Source organism: Mustela nivalis (assembly GCF_964662115.1).
Source record: "Mustela nivalis genome assembly, chromosome: 10".
NCBI classification, from domain to species: Eukaryota; Metazoa; Chordata; class Mammalia; order Carnivora; family Mustelidae; genus Mustela; species Mustela nivalis.
The window spans coordinates 31,415,289-31,437,191 of record NC_139029.1 but is presented as its reverse complement, the minus strand read 5'-3'; the positions used below and the strand labels follow the sequence as shown (position 1 = coordinate 31,437,191).

Sequence of the window (21,903 nt, the reverse complement as noted above, 5' to 3'; positions counted from 1 at the left end):
TAGCTGGTTCATTCAGTAGAGTGCAGCAACTCTTCATCTTTTCCCAAGGGAGACAACCCAGAGTTTTATCCAGTTATGATAATTAGCTGAAAATCTCAGCTTTTTTTTTTTTTTAACAATTTTTAAAAATTTATTTTATTTATTTATTTATTTAATAAACATATAATATATTTTTATCCCCAGGGGTACAGGTCTGTGAATCCCCGGGTTTACACATTTCACAGCACTCATCATAGCACATACACTCCCCAATGTCCATAACCCCACCCCCTATCTCCCAACCCCCCTCCCCCCAGCAACCCTCAGTTTGTTTTGTGAGATTACGAGTCACTTATGGTTTGTCTCCCTCCCAATCCCATCTTGTTTCATTTATTCTTCTCCTGCCCCCTAACCCCCCATGTTGCATCTCCACTTCCTCATATGAGGGAGATCATGTGATAGTTGTCTTTCTCTGCTTGACTTATTTTGCTAAGTATGATACCTTCTAGTTCCATCCACATCATCGCAAATGGCAAGATTTCATTTCTTTTTTTTTTTTTTTAAGATTTATTTATTTATTTATTTGACAGAGAGAAATCACAAGTAGTTGGAGAGGCAGGCAGAGAGAGAGAGAGGGAAGCAGGCTCCCTGCTGAGCAGAGAGCCCGATGCGGGACTCGATCCCAGGACCCCGAGATCATGACCTGAGCCGAAGGCAGTGGCTTAACCCACTGAGCCACCCAGGCGCCCCAAGATTTCATTTCTTTTGATGACTGCATAGTATTCCATTGTGTATATATACCACATCTTCTTTATCCAGTCATCTGTTGATGGACATCTAGGTTCTTTCCATAGTTTGGCTATTGTAGACATTGCTGCTATAAACATTCGGGTGCACGTGCCCCTTCGGATCACTATGTTTGTATCTTTACGGTAAATACCCAGTCGTGCATTTGCTGGGTCATAGGGTAGTTCTATTTTCAACATTTTCAGGAACCTCCATGCTGTTTTCCAGAGTGGTTGCACCAGCTTGCATTCCCACCAACAGTGTAGGAGGGTTCTCCTTTCTCCGCATCCTCGCCCGCAGCTGTCATTTCCTGACTCGTTAATTTTAGCCATTCTGACTGGTGTGAGGTGATATCTCATTGTGGTTTTGATTTGTATTTCCCTGATGCCGAGTGATGTGGAGGAGTTTTTCATGTGTCTGTTGGCCATCTGGATGTCTTCCTTGCAGAAATGTTTGTTCATGTCTTCTGCCCATTTCTTGATTGGATTATTTGTTCTTTAGGTGTTGAGTTTGCTAAGTTCTTTATAGATTTTGGACACTAGTCTTTTATCTGCTATGTTGTTTGCAAATATCTTCTCCCATTCTGTCAGTTGTCTTTTGGTTTTGTTAACTGTTTCCTTTGCTGTGCAAAAGGTTTTGATCTTGATGAAGTCCCAATAGTTCATTTTTTTTAAAGATTTTATTTATTTATTTGACAGAGAGAGAGATCACAAATAGGCAGAGACAGACAGAGAGAGAGATGAGGAGAAGCAGGCTCCCCGCTGAGCAGAGAGCCCCATGCGGGACTCGATCCCAGGCCCCTGGGATCATGACCTGAGCCGAAGACAGAGGCTTAACCCACTGAGCCACCCAGGTGCCCCCCAATAGTTCATTTTTGCCCTTGCTTCCCTTGCCTTTGGCGATGTTCCTAGGAAGATGATGCTGCGGCTGAGGTCAGAGAGGTTGCTGCCTGTGTTCTCCTCAAGGATTTTGATGGATTCCTTTCTCACATTGAGGTCTTTCATCCATTTGGAGTCTATTTTTGTGTGTGGTGTAAGGAAATGGTCCAGTTTCATTTTTCTGCATGTGGCTGTCCAATTTTCCCAACACCATTTGTTGAAGAGGCTGTCTGTTTTCCATTGGACATTCTTTCCTGCTTTGTTGAAGATTAGTTGACCATAGAGTTGAGGGTCTATTTCTGGGCTCTCTATTCTGTTCCATTGATCTATATGTCTGTTTTTGTGCCAATACCATGCTGTCTTGATGATGACAACTTTGTAATAGAGCTTGAAGTCCGGAACTGTGATGCCACCAACTTTAGCTTTCTTCTTCAATATTCCTTTGGCTATTCGAGGTCATTTCTGGTTCCATATAAATTTTAGGATTATTTGTTCCATTTCTTTGAAAAAGATGGATGGTACTTTGGTAGGAATCGCATTAAATGTGTAGATTGCTTTAGGGAGCATGGACATTTTCACAATATTTATTCTTCCAATCCAGGAGCATGGAACATTTTTCCATTTCTTTGTGTCTTCCTCAATTTCTTTCATGAGTACTTTATAGTTTTCTGAGTATAGATTCTTAGCCTCTTTGGTTAGGTTTATTCCTAGGTATCTTATAATTTTGGGTGCAATTGTAAACGGGATTGACTCCTTAATTTCTCTTTTTCTGTCTTGTTGTTGGTGTAGAGAAATGCAACTGATTTCTGTGCATTGATTTTATATCCTGACACTTTACTGAATTCCTGTACAAGTTCTAGCAGTTCTGGAGTGGAGTTTTTTGGGTTTTCCACATATAGTATCTTTTCCTCTGTGAAGAGTGATAGTTTGACTTCTTCTTTGTCGATTTGGATGTTTTTGTGCCAGTACCATGCTGTCTTGATGATGACAGCTTTGTAATAGAGCTTGAAGTCTGGAACTGTGATGCCACCAACTTTAACTTTCTTCTTCAATATTCCTTTGGCTATTCGAGGTCATTTCTGGTTCCATATAAATTTTAGGATTATTTGTTCCATTCCTTTAATTTCCTTTTGTTGTCTGATTGCTGAGGCTAGGACTTCTAGTACTGTGTTGAATAGCAGTGGTGATAATGGACATCCCTGCCGTGTTCCTGACCTTAGAGGAAAAGCTTTCAGTTTTTCTCCATTGAGAATGATATTTGCGGTGGGTTTTTCATAGATGGCTTTGATAATATTGAGGTATGTGCCCTCTGTCCCTACACTTTGAAGAGTTTTGATCAGGAAGGGATGCTGTACTTTGTCAAATGCTTTTTCAGCATCTATTGAGAGTATCTTATGGTTCTTGTTCTTTCTTTTATTAGTGTTGTATCACATTGATTGATTTGCAGATGTTGAACCAACCTTGTAGCCCTGGAATAAATCCCACTTGGTCATGGTGAATAATCCTTTTAATGTACTGTTGAATCCTATTGGCTAGTATTTTGGTGAGAATTTTGGCATCTGTGTTCATCAAGGATATTGGTCTAGTTCTCTTTTTTTGATGGAATTCTTGTCTGGTTTTGGGATCAAGGTGATGCTGGCCTCATAAAATGAGTTTGGAAGTTTTCCTTCCATTTCTATTTTTTGGAACAGTTTCAGGAGAATAGGAATTAGTTCTTCTTTAAATGTTTGGTACAATTCCCCTGGGAAGCCGTCTGTCCCTGGGCTTTTGTTTGTTTGGAGATTTTTGATGACTGTTTCAATCTCCTTATTGGTTATGGGTCTGTTCAAGTTTTCTATTTCTTCCTGGTTCAGTTATGGTAGTTTATATGTCTCTAGGAATGCATCCATTTCTTCCAGATCGTCAAATTTGTTGGCGTAGAGTTGCTCATAGTATGTTCTTGTAATTGTCTGTATTTCTTTGGTGTTAGTTGTGATCTCTCCTCTTTCATTCATGATTTTATTTATTTGGGTCCTTTCTCTTTTCTTTTTGATAAATCTGGCCGGGGGTTTATCAATCTTATTAATTCTTTCACAGAACCAGCTCATAGTTTCATTGATTTATTCTGTTGGGGTTTTTTTTTTGTTTCTATTTCATTGATTTCTGCTCTGATCTTTATGATTTCTCTTCTCCTGCTGGGTTTAGGGTTTCTTTCTTGTTCTTTCTCCAGCTCCTTTAGGTGTAGGGTTAAGTTGTGTACCTGAGACCTTTCTTGTTTCTTGAGAAAGGCTTGTATTGCTATATATTTTCCTCTCAGGACTGCCTTTGTTGTGTCCCACAGATTTTGAACCGTTGTGCTTTGAACCGTTGTGTTTTCATTATCATTTGTTTCCATGAATTTTTTTTCAATTCTTCTTTAATTTCCTAGTTGACCCATTCATTCTTTAGAAGGATTCTGTTTAGTCTCCATGTATTTGGGTTCTTTCCAAATTTCCTCTTGGGATTGAGTTCTAGCTTCAGAGCATTGTGGTCTGAAAATATGCAGGGAATGATCCCAATCTTTTGATACCGGTTGAGACCTGATTTAGGACCGCGGATGTGATCTATTCTGGAGAATGTTCCATGTGCACTAGAGAAGAATGTGTATTCTGTTGCTTTGGGATGAAATGTTCTGAATATATCTGTGATGTCCATCTGGTCCAGTATGTCATTTAAGGCCTTTATTTCCTTGTTGATCTTTTGCTTGGATGATCTGTCCATTTCACTGAGGGGAGTGTTAAAATCCCCTACTATTATTGTATGATTGTTGATGTGTTTCTTTGATTTTGTTATTAATTGGTTTATATAGTTGGTTGCTACCACGTTAGGGGCATAGATATTTAAAATTGTTAGATCTTCTTGTTGGACAGATCCTTTGAGTATGATGTAGTGTCCTTCTTCATCTCTTATTATAGTCTTTGGCTTAAAATCTAATTGATCTGATATAAGGATTGCCACTCCTGCTTTCTTCTGATGTCCATTAGCATGGTAAATTGTTTTCCACCCCCTCACTTTAAATCTGGAGGTGTCTTCGGGTCTAAAGTGAGTTTCTTGTAGGCAACATATAGATGGGTTTTGTTTTTTTATCCATTCTGATACCCCGTGTCTTTTGATTGGGACCTTTAGCCCATTGACATTCAGGGTAACTATTGAGAGATATGAACTTAGTGCCATTGTATTGCCTATAAGGTGACTGTTACTGTATATTGTCTCTGTTCTTTTCTGATCTACTACTTTTAGGCTCTCTCTTTGCTTAGAGGACCCCTTTCAATATTTCCTGTAGAGCTGGTTTGGTGTTTGCAAATTCTTTCAGTTTTTGTTTGTCCTGGAAGGATTTTATCTCTCCTTCTATTTTGAATGATAGCTTAGCTGGATATAGTATTCTTGGCTGCATGTTTCTTTTTTTTTTTTTTTTTAAAGATTTTATTTATTTATTTGAAAGACGGAGATCACAAGTAGGCAGAGAGGCAGGCAGAGAGAGAGAGAGAGGGAAGCAGGCTTCCTGCGGAGCAGGGAGCCCGATGCGGGGCTCGATCCCAGGACCCTGAGATCATGACCCGAGCCAAAGGCAGCAGCCCAAACCACTGAGCCACCCAGGCGCCCCTGCATGTTTCTTTTGTTTAGTGCTCTGAATATATCACGCCAGTTCTTTCTGGCCTGCCAGGTCTCTGTGGATAAGTCTGCTACCAATCTAATATTTTTACCATTGTATGTTACAGACTTCTTTTCCCAGGCTGCTTTCAGGATTTTCTCTTTGTCACTCAGACTTGTAAATTTTACTATTAGGTGATGAGGTATGGACCTGTTCTTATTGATTTTGAGGGGGGTTCTCTGCACCTCCTGGATTTTGATGCTTGTTCCCTTTACCATATTTGGGAAATTCTCTCTAATAATTCTGTCCAATATACCTTCTGCTCCCCTCTCTCTTTCTTCTTCTGGAATCCCAATTATTCTAATGTTGTTTCGTCTTATAGTGTCACTTATCTCTCAAATTCTCCCCTCGTGGTCCAGTAGCTGTTTGTCCCTCTTTTGCTCAGCTTCTTTGTTATCTGTCATTTGGTCTTCTATATTCCTAATTCTTTCTTCTGCCTCATTTATCCTAGCAGTGAGAGCCTCCATTTTTGATTGCACCTCATTAATAGCATTTTTGATTTCAACTTGGTTAGATTTTAGTTCTTTTATTTCTCCAAATAGGGTTTTTATATCTCCCGAGATGGTGTCTCTAATATCTTCCATGCCTTTTTCGAGCCTGGCTAGAACCTTGAGAATTGTCATTCTGAACTCTAGATCTGACATATTACCAATGTCTGTATTGATTAGGTCCCTAGCCTTCGGTACTGCCTCATGTTCTTTTTATTTTGTGGTGAATTTTTCCGCCTTGTCATTTTGCCCAGGTAAGAGTATATAAAGGTGCAAGTAAAATACTAAAAGGGTGGCAAAGACCCCAGGAAAATATGTTTTAAGCAAATCAGAAGAGATCCCAAATCGTTGGGGGGAAGAACAGGGATAAAAAGAGGTTCAGAAAAAAAAAAAAGAATTAAAAAGATAAATAAAAAAATATAAAAAAGAAAGAAAATATATATTAGATAAACTAGTTAAAAAACATTAAAAAAAGAAATGGGTAGAAGTTAAAAAAAATCTAGCAGGAGAAGAAAAAAAAATTGAAAAAGAAAAAAAGACTAAATTAACTGTAAGACTAAAGAATCATGGGGAGAAAGCCATGAGTTCCGTGCTTTGCTTTCTCCTCCTCTGGAATTCGGCTGCTCTCCTTGGTATTGAAACTGCACTCCTTGGTAGGTAAACTTGATCCTGGCTGTATTTCTTGTTGATCTTCTGGGGGAGGGGCCTGTTGTAGTGATTCTCAAGTGTCTTTGCCCCAGGCGGAATTGCACCGCCCTTACCAGGGGCCGGCCTGAGTAATCCGCTCGGTTTGCGCTTTGGGAACTTTTGTTCCTGAGCGCTTTCCATAGAGTTCTGGAGGACCGGAATGAAATTGGCGGCCTCCCAGTCTCCGCCCTAGAGGAGCCGAGGGCTCAGGGCCCCACTCCTCAGTGCGCCCTCAGAGAATAGCGCCCAATTACTCCTGTCTCCCTGGCCTCCGGCCCTGTTCCCAGCGGTGAGCTCTGCGACCGGTTCAAGGTAATCCCGAGCTGAGAGCTCACTCCTTGGCTATGTCTCTGTAGCCGGCTTTCCCGTTCTGATACCTGCAAGCTCTGTGACACTCAGATACCCCCCCCCCCATCCTTCTGTGACCCTGCGGGACCTGAGGCCACGCGGACCCCGCGTGGGCTTCACCCCGGTTTAGCCTCTGGAGCGATGTCCCTCAGCGGAGCGGACTTTTAAAAGTCCCGATTTTGTGCTCTGATGCTCTGCCGCTTGCCGGGAGCCGGCCCCTCCCGTGCGGTCTACCTTTCGTCGCTTTGTATTTACTTCTACGCCAGTCCTACCTTTCAGAAAGTGGTTGATTCTCTGTTTCTAGAATTGCTGTTCTTCTTCTCTTCAGTCTCCCGTTGCATTTGTAGGTGTTTGTAATCTTTAGATAAGCTAGCTAGCTGATCTCCTGCTACCTGAAGTAGTCTCAGCCTGCTACTACTCTGCCATCTTGACTCCTCCCCTCAACACTTTTTTTTTTTTAAGATTTTATTTATTTATTTGACAGACAGAGATCACAAGTAGGCAGAGAGGCAGGCAGAGAGAGAGGAGGGAGCAGGCTCCCTGCTGAGCAGAGAGCCTGATGCGGGGCTTGATCCTAGGACCCTGGGATCATGACCTGAGCGGAAGGGAGAGGCTTTAACCCACTGAGCCTCCTTGGCGCCTCAGAATCTCAGCTCTTGAGGTAGTGTCTCTTTCATCAGATGCTGGTGTGGCTTCCTGTTTTTCAAAGATCTATAAACAAAAAATTAGTTATTTACATTCTACCTAATATATAGTGGTGGAGAAAGAATTAGGATAACAGCAATAAAAGGTAATATTCAGAAAAGGGGATAATGGGAAACACTCAATAGTATTAGCTCATCATAGAATCTTATTGGGTAGGAGTGACAGTGACTCCTTGACAATGTGATAAGTTCCTTAATTTTGCTCTTTGGTAGGGCTTCCATTGTCTCCTATGCCTTGTGGAAGGTCTACCTTTTCCATTATCTTCCGTGGCCACATCTGAGATGAATATAAGTGAAGATGCCCTTTCTGGGAAATGTGTAGCTTTTATAGCTCACTGCTTGTTGATGAGCTTGGGTATTATTTTGGAAACTTAAGAGGCCTTTGCAGTCTAGTCTCTTTTTCTCCCCCCACCTTCCATACAATTATCTTAAAATATTTAGTTTCTAGACTTTTTGCTGCTTTGATCTGCAGTGCCTGTCCAGACAGAATTTTTCAGTGTGAAGACTGTGCTCTTTGTTCTCCATGTACCCCAGGAATTTCCAGTCTTGTTTTGGTGCCATGGAGGCCCTTCCACAGTCTCGTGAAACCTGTGAATCCGACTCAGGATAATGTCTCAAAATTCACAGAATAAAGTACTTAGGATTACAAAGGAAACCAATTATATTGAAATATGGTTAGCAAAATATTAACTTTGAAACATAGTAATGTTAAACATTAAATAACAGTAAATAAAAGATCTAGTGGCAAATCTAATACACTAGCATAATTTTTAAGTAGTTAAGTTTAAAAGTTGAGATTCTGCAACATCTGCATGTGAGAAGAATACATTTGTGATTTTTATTGCTGGCCAAGTTGCAAGTACTGTTAGTGCTATGATGTGTTGTCTAGTTTCATAATTAAAGGAAATGCTAAATTTTGGTTACAAGTTAGTGGAAATAAACAGTATTTTTTCCCCATCCAAGTTCATTGACCTCTTCTGGCTTTTAAGGGAAAGATGGTTCTGATGAGGCCATTTGAAACAATGGTGGAAAACAGGGGTGGAAAGAAAATACCGTTATGATATTGCTTTGTGTGGCAAGGTACAGTCTTCTCTGGTAGTTTTGGCCGCAGTTTTGCAGCTACCATTTAATTACTTCAGTTTGCTGGTTCAGAAGCATTTGGTGTTTTTTCAGCTATGCAAGGCTTTAAATTATAGGACTGTTAGCTTAAATTGCAGGCCATAGGCAGGGAGTTACCTCCCTTAGCAAATCTGCATTTTTCTCCCTCTGCTTGCAGCTCTAATCGCAGTTTGTTTATCTCTCAGGACTTTAAGTGACAAGAAGGAGCCAACGCATGCCAACGTTCTAAATTTTTTCTGTATTTCTCTTCTTGCAGTAGCCTTAGCTGGCCTGTGGTTTGCTTTCTAACTTATGTAGATGGCCAGATTTGACCAAATCCTGTCACTCTTTGTCACTGCAGTATCAGAGTTAATGTTTGCCTTATCAACCTCTCCTTTAAGAGTGTCTTACTTGGGGCGCCTGGGTGGCTCAGAGGGTTAAAAGCCTCAGCCTTTGGCTCAGGTCATGATCCCAGTGTCCTGGGATCAAGCCCCGCATCAGGCTCTTTGCTCCACGGGGAGCCTGCTTCCTTCTCTCTCTCTGTCTGCCTCTCTGCCTACTACTTGTGATCTCTGTCAAATAAATAAGTAAAATCTTAAAAAAAAAAAAAAAGAGTGTCTTACTTTAGGTTTTCTTGTGTTCTCCACTTCCATATGCCAGATTTGACTTTTGTTAAGAATTGCATTCATCCACTGGTGATATCTTTTTATGGTAGTTAAGCACATAAGTCTGGAAGGTGAGCAGTTCAGGGCTCAGATGGCAGCTTCACAATTGCTTCACAAAAGACTCAGGGACCCGATTCCTTCTCTCTGCTCCTCTGTTCTCAGTGTATGGCTTCCATTTTCAAAGATCACCTTATGATGCAAGATGACACTGGAGCAGTAGCTATTGTGTCTTCAGAGAGCCAGAATGGAAAGAGGCACAGTGCCATCCAGAATTAAATTGAGATTGTATTCCTCAGGAAGAAGGTAAAAACAGATGTTAGGTGGCAGTTAGTGGTTTCTGCCATAGACCTACTTCTGGTTGCTTTGGGTGCTAAGATTCTGTAACAGAAGTTACATATTTAAAAAAGTGTGTGTGTTTGTGTGTGTGTGTGTATGCATGCCTGGGTGGCTCAGTCAGTTAAGCATCCAACTCTTTGTTTTGGCTCAGGTCATATGAGATGGAGCCCAGTGTCATTCTCGCACTGGGCATGGACCCTGCCTAAGATTCTTCTCTTTCCTTCTGCTCCTAACCCCTCCCTCTCAAGAAAAAAAAAGTGGGGTGTGTATATTGTTTCCTTGGGATGCATGCGATCAGAATTAACTGCTGTGGTAATTATAAGGATTTCTTTTTGAGTTTTCAGTTGTTCAGTTTTTCTTACGAGTCTTAACGATGAATTTTTCTTAAGTTTTTTAAGGTGCCAAAATTTTAAAATGCCAGATGCCAGGAATAGAGTGGGAGGATTTAGGAATACCTTGGTCACAACATCATTATCCTCATTCTTATTTTCCTTGATGTTTTCTTCTTACTTTTATTTAGGAAGCCAACAGTATCTCAACAGTATTTCCCCCGCCCCGCCTTTTGATAATTGTTGAAAACTCAAAAACTTTCTGAATAATCTTGGTTACTTGTTGGGAGTCAAGGAGGTTGCAGAGGGAGGCCCAAGCAATGTGTTAAAGTATGTAGAAAGCTTATTTGGGGTCCTGTTAGTGGCACTGTTCCAAAAAGTGGGATTAGAACCCCCGACCCTCTCCCCATCTCATGCCTTAAGGTTGAGTTCTTATATCTTGGTGCTGTTTACATTTTCATGTTATACAGAGAAGATTCCTCCTGAAACTTTTTTTAAGCAATAAATATCATCATAGATTTAAGACATGAGTTTCTAATCCCTGTTTTCTATGATAAGTAATGTTATCTTTTTATCTTTGCTTCTGTCTTCCTGTTTTTCTCTGCTATTCCAGAACTGTTTCTGTTCCCGTGTAGTGCTGCTTGTCAGTCTGAGTCATACTTTTTTCCATTTCATAAAGGACTTCAATCCTGTGATTATCCTTACCTCATGCTGTTGAGTCCTTTTTTTCTTTTGCCTCTTCCTTTTAGCTTGTCAGTGTGTGTAGTTTCACTTGTTTGGGAAGGATCACACCCACACCTTCATTGGCTAGTAACTGTTTCAATCATTTAACCCTTTATATTGACCCTTCACTTACTATGTTCTTAATGGGCATTGGAGAGAGAAAAGAATAAGAAAGTTTTCTTATTCCAAAGAGCTCGTGGTCTCTGGGGAGATAGATAAAGATAGTTATAATCCTGTATAAATCTTGGGATAGAGGTGTTTATATGCTACTGTGGGATTGGGACCTAGTTTAGTTTGGGAGATGGAAGATAAGAGTGGATTGATGGGCCTTTCTGGAGGGGGAGGTATTTGGTCTGAGTCTTGGAAAAAAGTAGAAGCCAGCTAGGCAGTGTTAAGACATTCCAGAAAGGAGTGTTTTTAAACCAAATACTGTGTTATTTTTCAGATAACATGTACCTGGCATGGTGTTTGGTAGGATCTGAAATAATTAGTTTTATGGTCACTGTTCTCAGTGGGAAGGTGGGGGAAGAGGGAGTGAGTGTAGTAAGCTTGGGTGTATGATGTAGTTATACATATGCAACAGCATTGTAAATGCCAAATTGAGATTATAATTGCTCCAGGAATTTAGGGAAGGATTAATAAAAGATTAATAAAAACTAAAGTAGTTGAAAATGAGTTTGGATGTAGTATAATAGGAGAAAGGGAACCATTGAAAGTTATGGGCACAATGACATGAAAACAATGGTGACAGATTTCTCTTGGAGTGTATGCGTGTACTCAGGAGGTGATTAGCAGAGAGGAGTGGTAGGAAATCAGAGGCTAGGAGGCCAGCTAGGAAGCTTTTGGAATGAGGTGAGGTAATGAGGGCCTGACATTTCTTAACCAGATTTCCATAACCAGATTCCTCAGAGCCTCCCATGCTGTTTTTAAATTTACCACCATCTGTTCTCTTATACAAGTGGACTTCTGTCATCACCATTCCATTAAGAGGTTTCTTTCTAAAGTTACTGATGATCTGGTCATATCTAATGGTCATTTTTTTGTGTTCTTCATGCTTAATGGAGAACCTCTGTGGTGTCCAGGTAACACCCCAACGATGGAAGCACTTTTTACCTTACTACCTTACTACCAAGAATATATAAAATTTAATTAATAGCAAACAGAAGGCCCGCTTTTTCAGAGTTTAAATTTAAGATAGATATTTTATAGTTAGTTTAAATTTGATCTAGCAGAACCGATGAAGATAAGCACAGCAGTGGAGTGATTTTTACTCATGGTGTCTTTGATGACTGGGGACATTTTCTTTCTAGCCTGTTAAGATCTTTACTTTCTTCAAATCTTAGTGGAAGTTCTTCCTTCTCTACCTTTGAAAGCTGCAGTCCATGTTGTCCTCTCCCTTCAGCCTTCCTTTCTTCTTCAGTTCTTCCTTACTTTTGACCTTCCTAATTGGACTGCAGTTTCCTGGAGAACAGGAATTTTATTATACTTTGTTGTACGTGTGTGTACACAAAGTTTTATAGCCCTGTATATGTGTAATTATAAATTGTTAACTGTTATATATTAAGTACTTAATTATATTTTTACATTATATTGCTTGAGACTCTCATAGTGGCAGTGGTGAAGGAAACAGAAATTAAAGTTGGTTCTCAGTAGGGGCATCTGCAGTATCAGTATCAGTTATGTTCTGGTTTGGAATGTGCATTTTTTTTTTTTTAAGATTTTATTTATTGATTTGACAGAGAGAGAGTACAAGTAGACAGAGTGGCAGGCAGAAGGAGAGGGCAAAGAAAGCTCCCCACCGAGCAGGGAGCCTGATGCAGGGCTTGATCCCAGGACTCTGGGGTCATGACCTGAGCCAAAGGCAGTAGCTCAACTGACTGAGCCACCCAGGTGCCTCTGGAAGGTGTATTTATTTTAACTTTGAAAATGTGTGTGCCTGGCTCCTTTGGGAATTTGAACAAAATAAAGCTACTTAGTGGAGCCGTAATTGAGGCAAATAGGATGACAGCATGGAATAATAATTGCCAGTGGTTTTAGAATGAAATATGAATAATAATAATAGCAACTACTATTTAGCATAACCACCACCACCAGTAGCTAACATTTTTTGAATGGTTACTATTTGCGAGTCACTATTCTCAGTACTTTTCATCAGTGAGGTAGGTACTATTATGCTCATTTTACAGATGAGGTGTGGTAAACAAAAACAAACAAAAAAACAAAACAAAACTAATGGTTTGAGAGCATTGGGAGACCTGGTTTTACTTCTATTGTTAACTACCTTTTGTGAATTTGGGCAAATCTTTAACTTTAATAGACCTTAGTTTTTCATCTTTAGATTGAAATGATTGGTTCTTGATCTCTAGGGTACTTTACACACTCATTTGACAACAGGTGATGTGTAAATTACATTGTTTTCTTGAATTTTTAAAAAAATTTCAGGGGCACCTGGGTGGCTCATTGGGTTAAAGCCTCTCTGCCTTCGGCTCAGGTCATGATTCCAGGGTCCTGGGATCGAGCCCCACATCGGGCTCTCTGCTCAGCGGGGAGCCTGCTTCCTCCTCTTTCTCTCTCTCTGCCTGCTTGTGATCTCTGTCTGTCAAATAAATAAATAAAATCTTTAAAAAAAAATTTCTTTCAGAGAGAGAGAGAGAGAGAGAGAGAGAGAGAACATGAAAAGGGGGAGGGGCGGGCGTAGGGGGCGGGAGAAGCAGGTTTCCTGTCGAGCAAGGAGCCCACGCAGGGTTCCATCCCAGGATTTTGGGATCATGACCTGTGTGGAAGGTAGCCGCTTAACCAGCTGAGCCACCCAGGCGCCCCTACATTGTTTTCTTTATTCCGTAAGTTCCTGTAACTTACTTCATGCTAGCAATGAGCCATTAATCTAATGCTGAGATTATAGAGCGCAATAGTAATGATTTTGTTTGTTTTGTTTTTGTTTTTTGATCTCTGAAGCTACTGTATAGAGAATTTAAAGTTCAGATTTCAGAGAAATTATGAAGCAGAGATGGAGGGAATTTGAGAAAGTGAAAAAGATAAAACTGATCAAAATAATCTAAGAGGAAGATAATAGGACTCTACTGGCAGGGTAGATAAAATCCTTATGGCTGTCTCTTGATTTATAATTGCTGTTGCTTAATCTGGTTTACTTTATAGTGCTTTAGTACCCTTGCCAGATAATCCTGGAGTAATATTATTAATTAATACGTAATGGATCTTTCTTTGTATATACTACCATATTTAATTCTCAAAGTAATATTCTAATTTTTAAAAAATTTGGGATGCCTGGGTGGCTCATTGGGTTAAAGCCTCTCTGCCTTCGGCTCAGGTCATGATTCCAGGGTCCTGGGATTGAGCCCCACATGGGGCTCTCTGCTCCGCGGGGAGCCTGCTTCCTCCTCTATTTCTCTGCCCACTTCTGATCTCTGTCAAATAAATAAATAAAAATCTTTTAAAAATTTATCTGAGAGAGAGTGCTTGCGAGAGTGAGCATGCTGTGGTGGGAATGAGGGGGTTCGGGGGAAGGGAGAAGCAGATTCCCTGCTGAGCAGAGAGCCTGATGTAGGGCTCCATCCTAAGATCCTGACTGAGATCATGACCTGAGCTGAAGTCAGATGCTTAGCTGACTGAGCACTGAGGTGGCTCCCTCAAATTGATATTTATTTATTTATTTATTTTTAAAACTTATTTTATTTATTTATTTGAGAGAGTGAAATGGGGGAGGTCAGAGGGAGAAGCAGACTCTCTGCCAAGCATGGAGCCTGATGTGGGACTCTGTCCAAGGACTCCAGGATCATGACCTGAGCCGAAAGCAGTTGCTTAACCAACTGAGCCACATAGGCGCCCTCAAATTAATATTTTAACTCCAGGAACTATTATTGTTTCATTTTACAGATGAGAAAGCTGGAGTTTATTTATTTAAAAGATTTTATTTATTTGTCAGAGAGAGAGAGAGAGAGAGAGAGTGTGTGTGTGTGTGTGTGTGCGTGTGCGCACACGCTACAGAGCACAAGCCAGGGGGGAAAGCAGGCAGAGGGAGAAGCAGGCTCCCTGCTGAGCCAGTAGCCTGATGCGGGGGCTCAATTTCAGGACCCTGGGATCATAACCTGAGCTGTAACCTGAGCCGAAGGTAGACACTTAATGGACTGAGCCACCAAGGCGTTCCTAGAGAAAGCTGGAGTTGAGATAATTAATTTTAACATTTTCATTTCCTGCAGCTAGTAACTAGTAGAATCAGTGCTTGAACTCTTGATCTGCCTGACTTGAGAGCCTATGTTCTTATCAGTTCTGTATTGCCTCCCAGAAGTTCATATCCTAAGCACGTATTGCAGGTTGCTCTTTGCCTGTAGGTGTTTGGGATGAGGGCCTGTATTGGAGTTTATTTGCCACAAGTTTTTTCTTTTCACTGAGGTACTTTAGTTTTTTTGTTTTCTTTTTTTCTCGTTAGTTTGATATCACTTAGAAGTCTTTCATTCTTCTCTGCTTTATTGTTGGGGTCATTATACCTGTATCTTTGATCCCATGGTAGGAAAAGTTTATATCCTCAGCTGAAAGCTAGCAATTCCAGTATGAAGTGTCAAGCTTTGTTTCTATATTTTTATCTTCAGTTCTTTGAGTAGCTTTTCCCTTCTCCAGAAAATGTGTTAACCTGGCAGATTTTGTTTTTCTTTTTTCTTTCTCTGGGTTGTAACAGTCTGAATTTTTCAGCCTTGGAGAGAAATATGTTACAGAATCCAGATCACTAGATGTTTGCATTAGGCTGCCCTGAGTTTTTTTTACTACTTCTTGCTGTCAGTTTATATGATTTAATCTCGTCTATCCTACACTCCCAGATCTCTAGTTTTCTTAAGCTTGTTCCTTGTGGATTTTGTGGATTTTTTTATTATTTTTTAACTGCCTGGGTATTGCCTTCCTCTTGTTCATCAGTATCCTTGAGTTTGCATTCCTCTTTTGGATCAGCTCCCCCAGCTAGCTTGTCTACTTACTATTCTTGTCTACCCTGCTTGCTTTTCCTACCTTCCACCTGCTCAGCTCTACCTTCTTTCCCCCTTGCAAAATTCCTGTGCCTGTTTCTCAGTCACTCTCTGACCTCTTTACTTTGGGTATTCTTTTGCTTGTATGACTCCCCTAAAATTTGTGTAAAAGAAATGCCAGTCTTTAGTTTTAAAGGGCCTATGGTGTTGGTGAGTAAAGAGCTGAACTGTAGACTTATTTTTCTTTTCTTTTTCTTTTTTTTTTTAAGATTTTATTTATTTATTTGAGAGAGATCACAAGCAGGCAGAGAGGCAGGCAGAGAGAGAGGAGGAAGCAGGCTCCCTGCTGAGCAGAGAGCCCGATGTGGGGCCCGATCCCAGGACTCCGAGTTCATGACCTGAGCCGAAGGCAGCGGCTTAACCCACTGAGCCACCCAGGCGCCCCTGTAGACTTATTTTTCATACTATGATCCTTTTGCTCTATTTAAAGTGATAGTCTTTTTTTAGAAACATTGGCATTGGGATCACTTTGTATGTACGTATCATTCTGTATCTTAAACATTTTAAAACCTTATTTGTTGTGTTTAGGAGAGGAAAAAAATTAAAAAGATTGGAAATGTTGAGCCCTTAAATATTGGTTTGGTCATTAACATACTCAATCTTTTTCCTCCAGATTTAACTCAGGCTTTCCCTCACTTTGGAACTCCTAGATTTGTGAATATTGGATATTTTGAGAAGCAGGGGTTCTTTCCTTGATACTGACTAAGGAGTCTATTTACCTTCAGGATGACATCTGAACTGGAGAGCAGCTTAACATCTATGGACTGGTTACCACAGCTCACCATGAGAGCAGCCATCCAAAAATCTGATGCTACACAAAATGCACATGGAACAGGAATTTCCAAGAAGAATGCACTCCTTGACCCAAATACAACACTGGACCAGGAAGAAGTCCAACAGCACAAAGATGGGAAACCTCCATACAGTTATGCCAGCCTCATTACATTTGCAATTAATAGCTCACCCAAAAAGAAAATGACTCTAAGTGAGATATACCAGTGGATTTGTGATAACTTCCCATATTATAGAGAGGCTGGCAGTGGTTGGAAGGTAAGGATTTTATTTAAATTATTGTTTGTATGCTATAAACAAAAAATAATAGTAGTTTCTATTGAAGATAAAGCTTTGTGGGGCTTCTATAATTAAAAAGTGAAATTCTGATTATCAGTCATTTTTAAGATGTCAGAAAAGGAAATTAAATGTTTTTAAGTGGTTAACTTTATTTTTGGTAAAATACCAATTTGTTAAAGCTTTATTATGTTACATGACTGATGGAACATAAATAAGAACAGAGATAATGTAGCATTCACTGGAAAATAATACCTGCAGTTCAGGTAAGTTGATAGTAAGTCTTTGGTTAAAAAAAAGTGTTAAACTAGTATTGTTTTCATCATCTAAGACTTTTCTTTAACTTTTATTTTGAAAGAATTTTAGATTTTTGAAGAATTATATAAATACTCCAAAGGGTTCCTGTATGTTCTTTATTCACTTCCTCTATGTTAACGTCTTAAATAAGCATAGTACAGTGATTAAAAACTGAGAAATTTATGTTAATACAGTACTTTTTGAGTAAGTAGTACTGTTAATTACTAAGTAAATACAGACTTCATTCAGATTAGTTTCTCTTTTAGTGTGAGGATCTAGTCCAGGATCCTGCATTACATTTAGTTGTCATGTCTCTTTAGTTTCCTCTCATCTGTAATAGTTCCTCAGTCTTTTCTTGTCTTTTATGACCTTGACACTTTTGAAGAGTACTCATCAGGTATTTTGTAGAATGGTATTGTATGGTGTGTTTTATAGTTAGGTATGTCTGATATTTTCTCATGGTTAGACTGAGGTAATGCATTTTAGGGAAGCATAATGCAGAGATAATGTGCCAGTCTCCGTATGTCATATCAAGAGGTACTTGATGTTACTGTGTCTTATAACTGGTAACATTAACCTGGTTCTTTGGTTAAGGGGATGTCTTCCAGGTTTCTCCATTATAAAATTACAGTGCACCACTTTGTAAATTATAAAACGTTTTGGGGAGCTACTTTGAGGGTATGAAAGTTTCTTAAATTTTCGCTCATTAATTTTAGCATTTGTATAGCAGTTTTTATTGTTTTCTAGTGGTGATTTTTTTCTTTTCTTCATTACTTCTCTATTAATTGGGATTCTTCAGTGCAGAAGACTTACTCTTTCTTCCCTTTTTATTTATTTATTCCATCATTTATTTGTGTTGGTTGCACTCATGGACATTTATTCTTCATGCTATCATTATTTGTTAATCACATTTTTGTAGCTTTGGCCATCAGGAGCTCTTACAAGTTGGCTCCTTTGCCCTTTTGACATGGCCCTATTATTTTGTTTGTTTAGCAGTTTTTAACTTTCTGGCATAACAAGATGTTCCAGGCTCATCTTGTATCATTCCTGTCCAGTCCTAGAATCAACCAGATATTTAAGAAGCCCTAGTTTCTCAGCTAAGCTTTTTGATGAACAGCCAGATTACTTTCCTACCTATGTTCTACAACAAATAATTCAACTTAACTTTCTTTTGTGTCTGTAAATGTTATGTTTTTATTCCCATATAGAAATTACCCAGTTGTATGCTATGTAGGGTGTGTGTATGTACATGTGGAAGAAGGGAATTTAGAGAGCTTTAGATGGTAGTTACTCTTGTTTCTCTTAAGCCTTCATATCTCAACACCTTTGACATTTGTGTTTGTCTAGATTATTAAAGATATTTACTAACTCAGTATACATTGATGATGTGCTACACACCATGCCAAATGGTCAAGTATCTCAAGGGAAGGGATTTTTTTTTTTTTTTAAGATTTTATTTATTTGTCAGAGAGAGCACGCACATACAAGCAGGGGGAGAGGTGAGCAGAGGGAGAAGCAGGCTCCCTGCTGAGCAAGGAGCCCAGTGCACTCAATCCCAGGACTCTGGGATCACGACCTGAGCTGAAGGCAGACGCTTAACTGCCTGAGCCACCCAGGTGTCCCAAGGAATTTATTAAAAAAAAATTTTATTTATTTGAGAGTGAAAGAGAGTGCATTTGAGCCAGGGGAGGGGTAGAGAAGCGGACTCACCGCTGAGCAGGGAACTTGATGTGGGACTCATCCCAGGACTCTGGGATCATGATCTGAGCCAAAGGCAGACGTTTAACCCAACTGAACCATCCAGGCACCTGGGAAGGATTTTTTATATATCCACCTCTTTTCCATGTGCTAGCACAGTGCTTCCATTTAGTAAATCTAGTAAATGTGGTTTGGGTGAAACCCTGAATACTGGTTCCAGCCTTCTTTCCTAGCTTTTATTTTTTCCTAGTTCTTTCTCATGTATCTCCCCTGCACCACCACCCCCCGCCACCCCCCTCCTTCAGCCTACTACCTGTCCCTGGAAGTAAAAACTGTGATTTTATTCTTGCTTTTGTTTGTCTCTTACTTGTCCTTGGACTTTCTCTCTTCTGCCTTTTCTCTAGTTGGCATTATCCTATTTTTCTTTTAGCTCTCATATGTTACCTCTCTCCTCCCTATAGAACTAATCTCTTTGTGTGTCCATATGCTTGATTAATAACAGTATCTAGACTTTCAGATTTTTATCCAGATATCTTTCTTGTTTCATTAGTTTTTTGTTTCTGTACTCAGATACTTAAATGATAGTTGCTTTTATTATTTTCTGTGTGTCAGGTGCTATATGCCCAAGTGCCTTCTTAGGTTATTATCTTTTTCAGTCACACAACAGTCTTAGGAAATAAGTTTTGTTACTCTCCAGATTTGAAAAGTAAGAAAACTGAGGTTTAGAGAAGTAACTTTGCAGTTTCTCAGAGAATGGAGGAGCTAAGATTTGGTATCAGACTTGGTATATTTGGAGATTTCAAATCTTGTGCCTTAACCATTACACAGGGCCTATAATTTTGCCAACACTGTAAATATTTATTGAATTTAATTTGCCAGGATGAACTGTCTCTTAGCTGGCCAACTCAGTATGAGAAGTGATTGTTAACAGTATAATTTGAATAAGAATCTACTCTAACAATATTTTAGTGGAGGAAGTATATAATAAAATTTGATCCATGAATCAAAAAAACCTCATTCTAACCAAGTAGAAGTGATCCATCTGAGCTGTGTGTTTTGGCATTACCACTAGGCACAGCTATTCAGTAGAAACATTTGGTCAGATTCAGGATGAGGGAAGGCTGGCAGATTCTGATAAATGGGCTTAGCATTGGAAAAGCATGGTGGCTGTGGACTAGAAATGCTTCAGATTTGATTAAGTGGCTTGGAAAGCCCATCAGGGATTCATGGGTCTGTATCACTGATTGTAAACATACATATTTGCACAGACCAGACAAGTGACATAAATGAGTAAAGCAAAAATGATGACTACCTGAAGAGCGCGCATGTCCAATGTAGAACAGCTGTGCTCTAGGCACTTGTAGTGTTTTAGGGCATATGGCAGATCTTACAATACCCCCATCCCCAAGAAAATTTAGATATCTGGATTTTATGTGCTGTTCCCTAATTTTTAAATGTTAATTTTGGTTTTCTTAAATACTGTACAGGCCAAACATAAGTCTGTTTGGCTGAATTCATTCTGTGGACCACAAATTTCCAGTCTCTGGTTTAGATTACATCCTCTAGTTTTCAGCCAATTTAGTCTTTCGTTCATTAATTTGAAAAAGATTTTATTTCCTGTATATTCTTATGAGCAGTATATTTGGCTTTGGCAGTTCTAAGAACCTTAGGACAGGGCCCCTAAGGAAGCTTATAATCTTTAGTGATAAGGGACATACGTATAAATAAGTAATTATGATGTTACATCAACAGTTTTGTAATACAGAAATACAAAGTGCTGTGCTATGATGGGTTGGCTAGTTGGGCACAGATAGTGTGTGTAAGCCATAATAATATCCAGCATATATGTAACTTAGTAAAGCGTGTTAAATGAAGGGTGAAGTTAATAAGTGCTGTGAGAATTTAGAAGAGCTTATAGAAAGTGTGATGAGGTTCTAAAGTGAGTGACAAAAAGATAGTGCTAGGAGAGTACAGGAAGGGTGAATCAAGAAAACTATTGAAGAAGTGTAATTGAGCTTTATTTTGAAGATGACTAAGATTTAGGAGGGTGTTTTATATAACAAACACTCTTAGGAAAGAGTTTCTTGTAGGAGTTCTTGGTAGAGAGCAGCGAGAGTTGGGATAGGGACATAATGCAGAGATTTTATGAATATATGAATGCCAAGATGAAGAAGAGCTTCGTCCAGATTTGGTAGTGAATAGTACGTGAAGGTCAGTTATATATCTCATTTACTGTCTGAGCTCAGCTCAAGTGTTAAGTCCACCTGAGGGTACCCAATCCATTCTGCTGAATTTCATGCTGCTGGCCAGCCCAGCTCATGGTCTGAAACTGGTTTGGAAGTAATTGATAACAGTTTCAACTGGAAGATATAATGGTTTAGATATAATGAGGAAAGAAGGGGAAAGGGGAGAAATGAGAATAGGTGGAGGATTATATTGCTCTTAGAACCCAGGAGATTATGTGTTCCAGTCTCTTGCTTTAGGGAGATCTTTAATATTTCCAGGGATTGCTATCTCATGTTTATTCTTTTCTTTCTTTTTTTCCAAGAGTGATTTTATTTATTTTAAAAGATTTTATTTATTTATTGTAAGATTGATAGAGACACAGCGAGAGAGGGGAGTAGGAGAGGGAGAAGCAGGCTTCCCGCTGAGCAGGGATCCCAGGACCCCTAGGATCATGATCATGACCTGAGCCGAAGGCATACCGTTAACTACTGAGTCATCCAGGTGCCCCTCATGTTTATTCTTTTTTTTTTTTTTTAAGATTTTATTTATTTGTTTGATAGAGATGCAGCGGGAGGGAACATAAGCAGTGAGATTGGCAGAGGGAGAAGCAGGCTTCCCGCAAAGCAGGAAGCCCCATGCAGGGTTCGATCCCAGGACCCTGGGACCATGACTTGAGCTGAAGGCAGACGCCCAACGACATGGCACCCCATGTTTATTCTTTTACAAAAGGCCTCTTCTTCCCAACTTTAGGTGCTTAAAACTTGTCAGGATTGTTTCTAATTTTATTTTTGTAAACTGAAAAATAGTTTAAACATTGCAAATGGAAACTGGTTTATCTTCTCCTTTGCTCAGGTCCTAACTCTGTTTTACAATTTGCTGTCCTTAAATTT

The 21,903-nt window shown here is 39.6% G+C and overlaps 1 protein-coding gene across 6 annotated transcripts in view; it reads left to right on the top strand.

The window, feature by feature from the left end:
* Nucleotides 1-21,903, top strand: part of FOXJ3 (forkhead box J3) — a 156,031-nt gene that overhangs the window by 40,784 nt on the left and 93,344 nt on the right. For 4 of the 6 annotated variants that reach the window (XM_082687141.1, XM_082687138.1, XM_082687136.1 and 1 more), the window contains one exon: nt 16,450-16,774. In XM_082687141.1, the coding sequence (XP_082543267.1) occupies nt 16,451-16,774 (324 nt within the window). In that variant the 5' untranslated portion in view covers nt 16,450. Of the gene's footprint in view, nt 1-16,337; nt 16,775-21,903 lie in introns of all 6 variants that reach the window. The other 2 variants (XM_082687137.1, XM_082687140.1) reach the window with 1 other exon arrangement.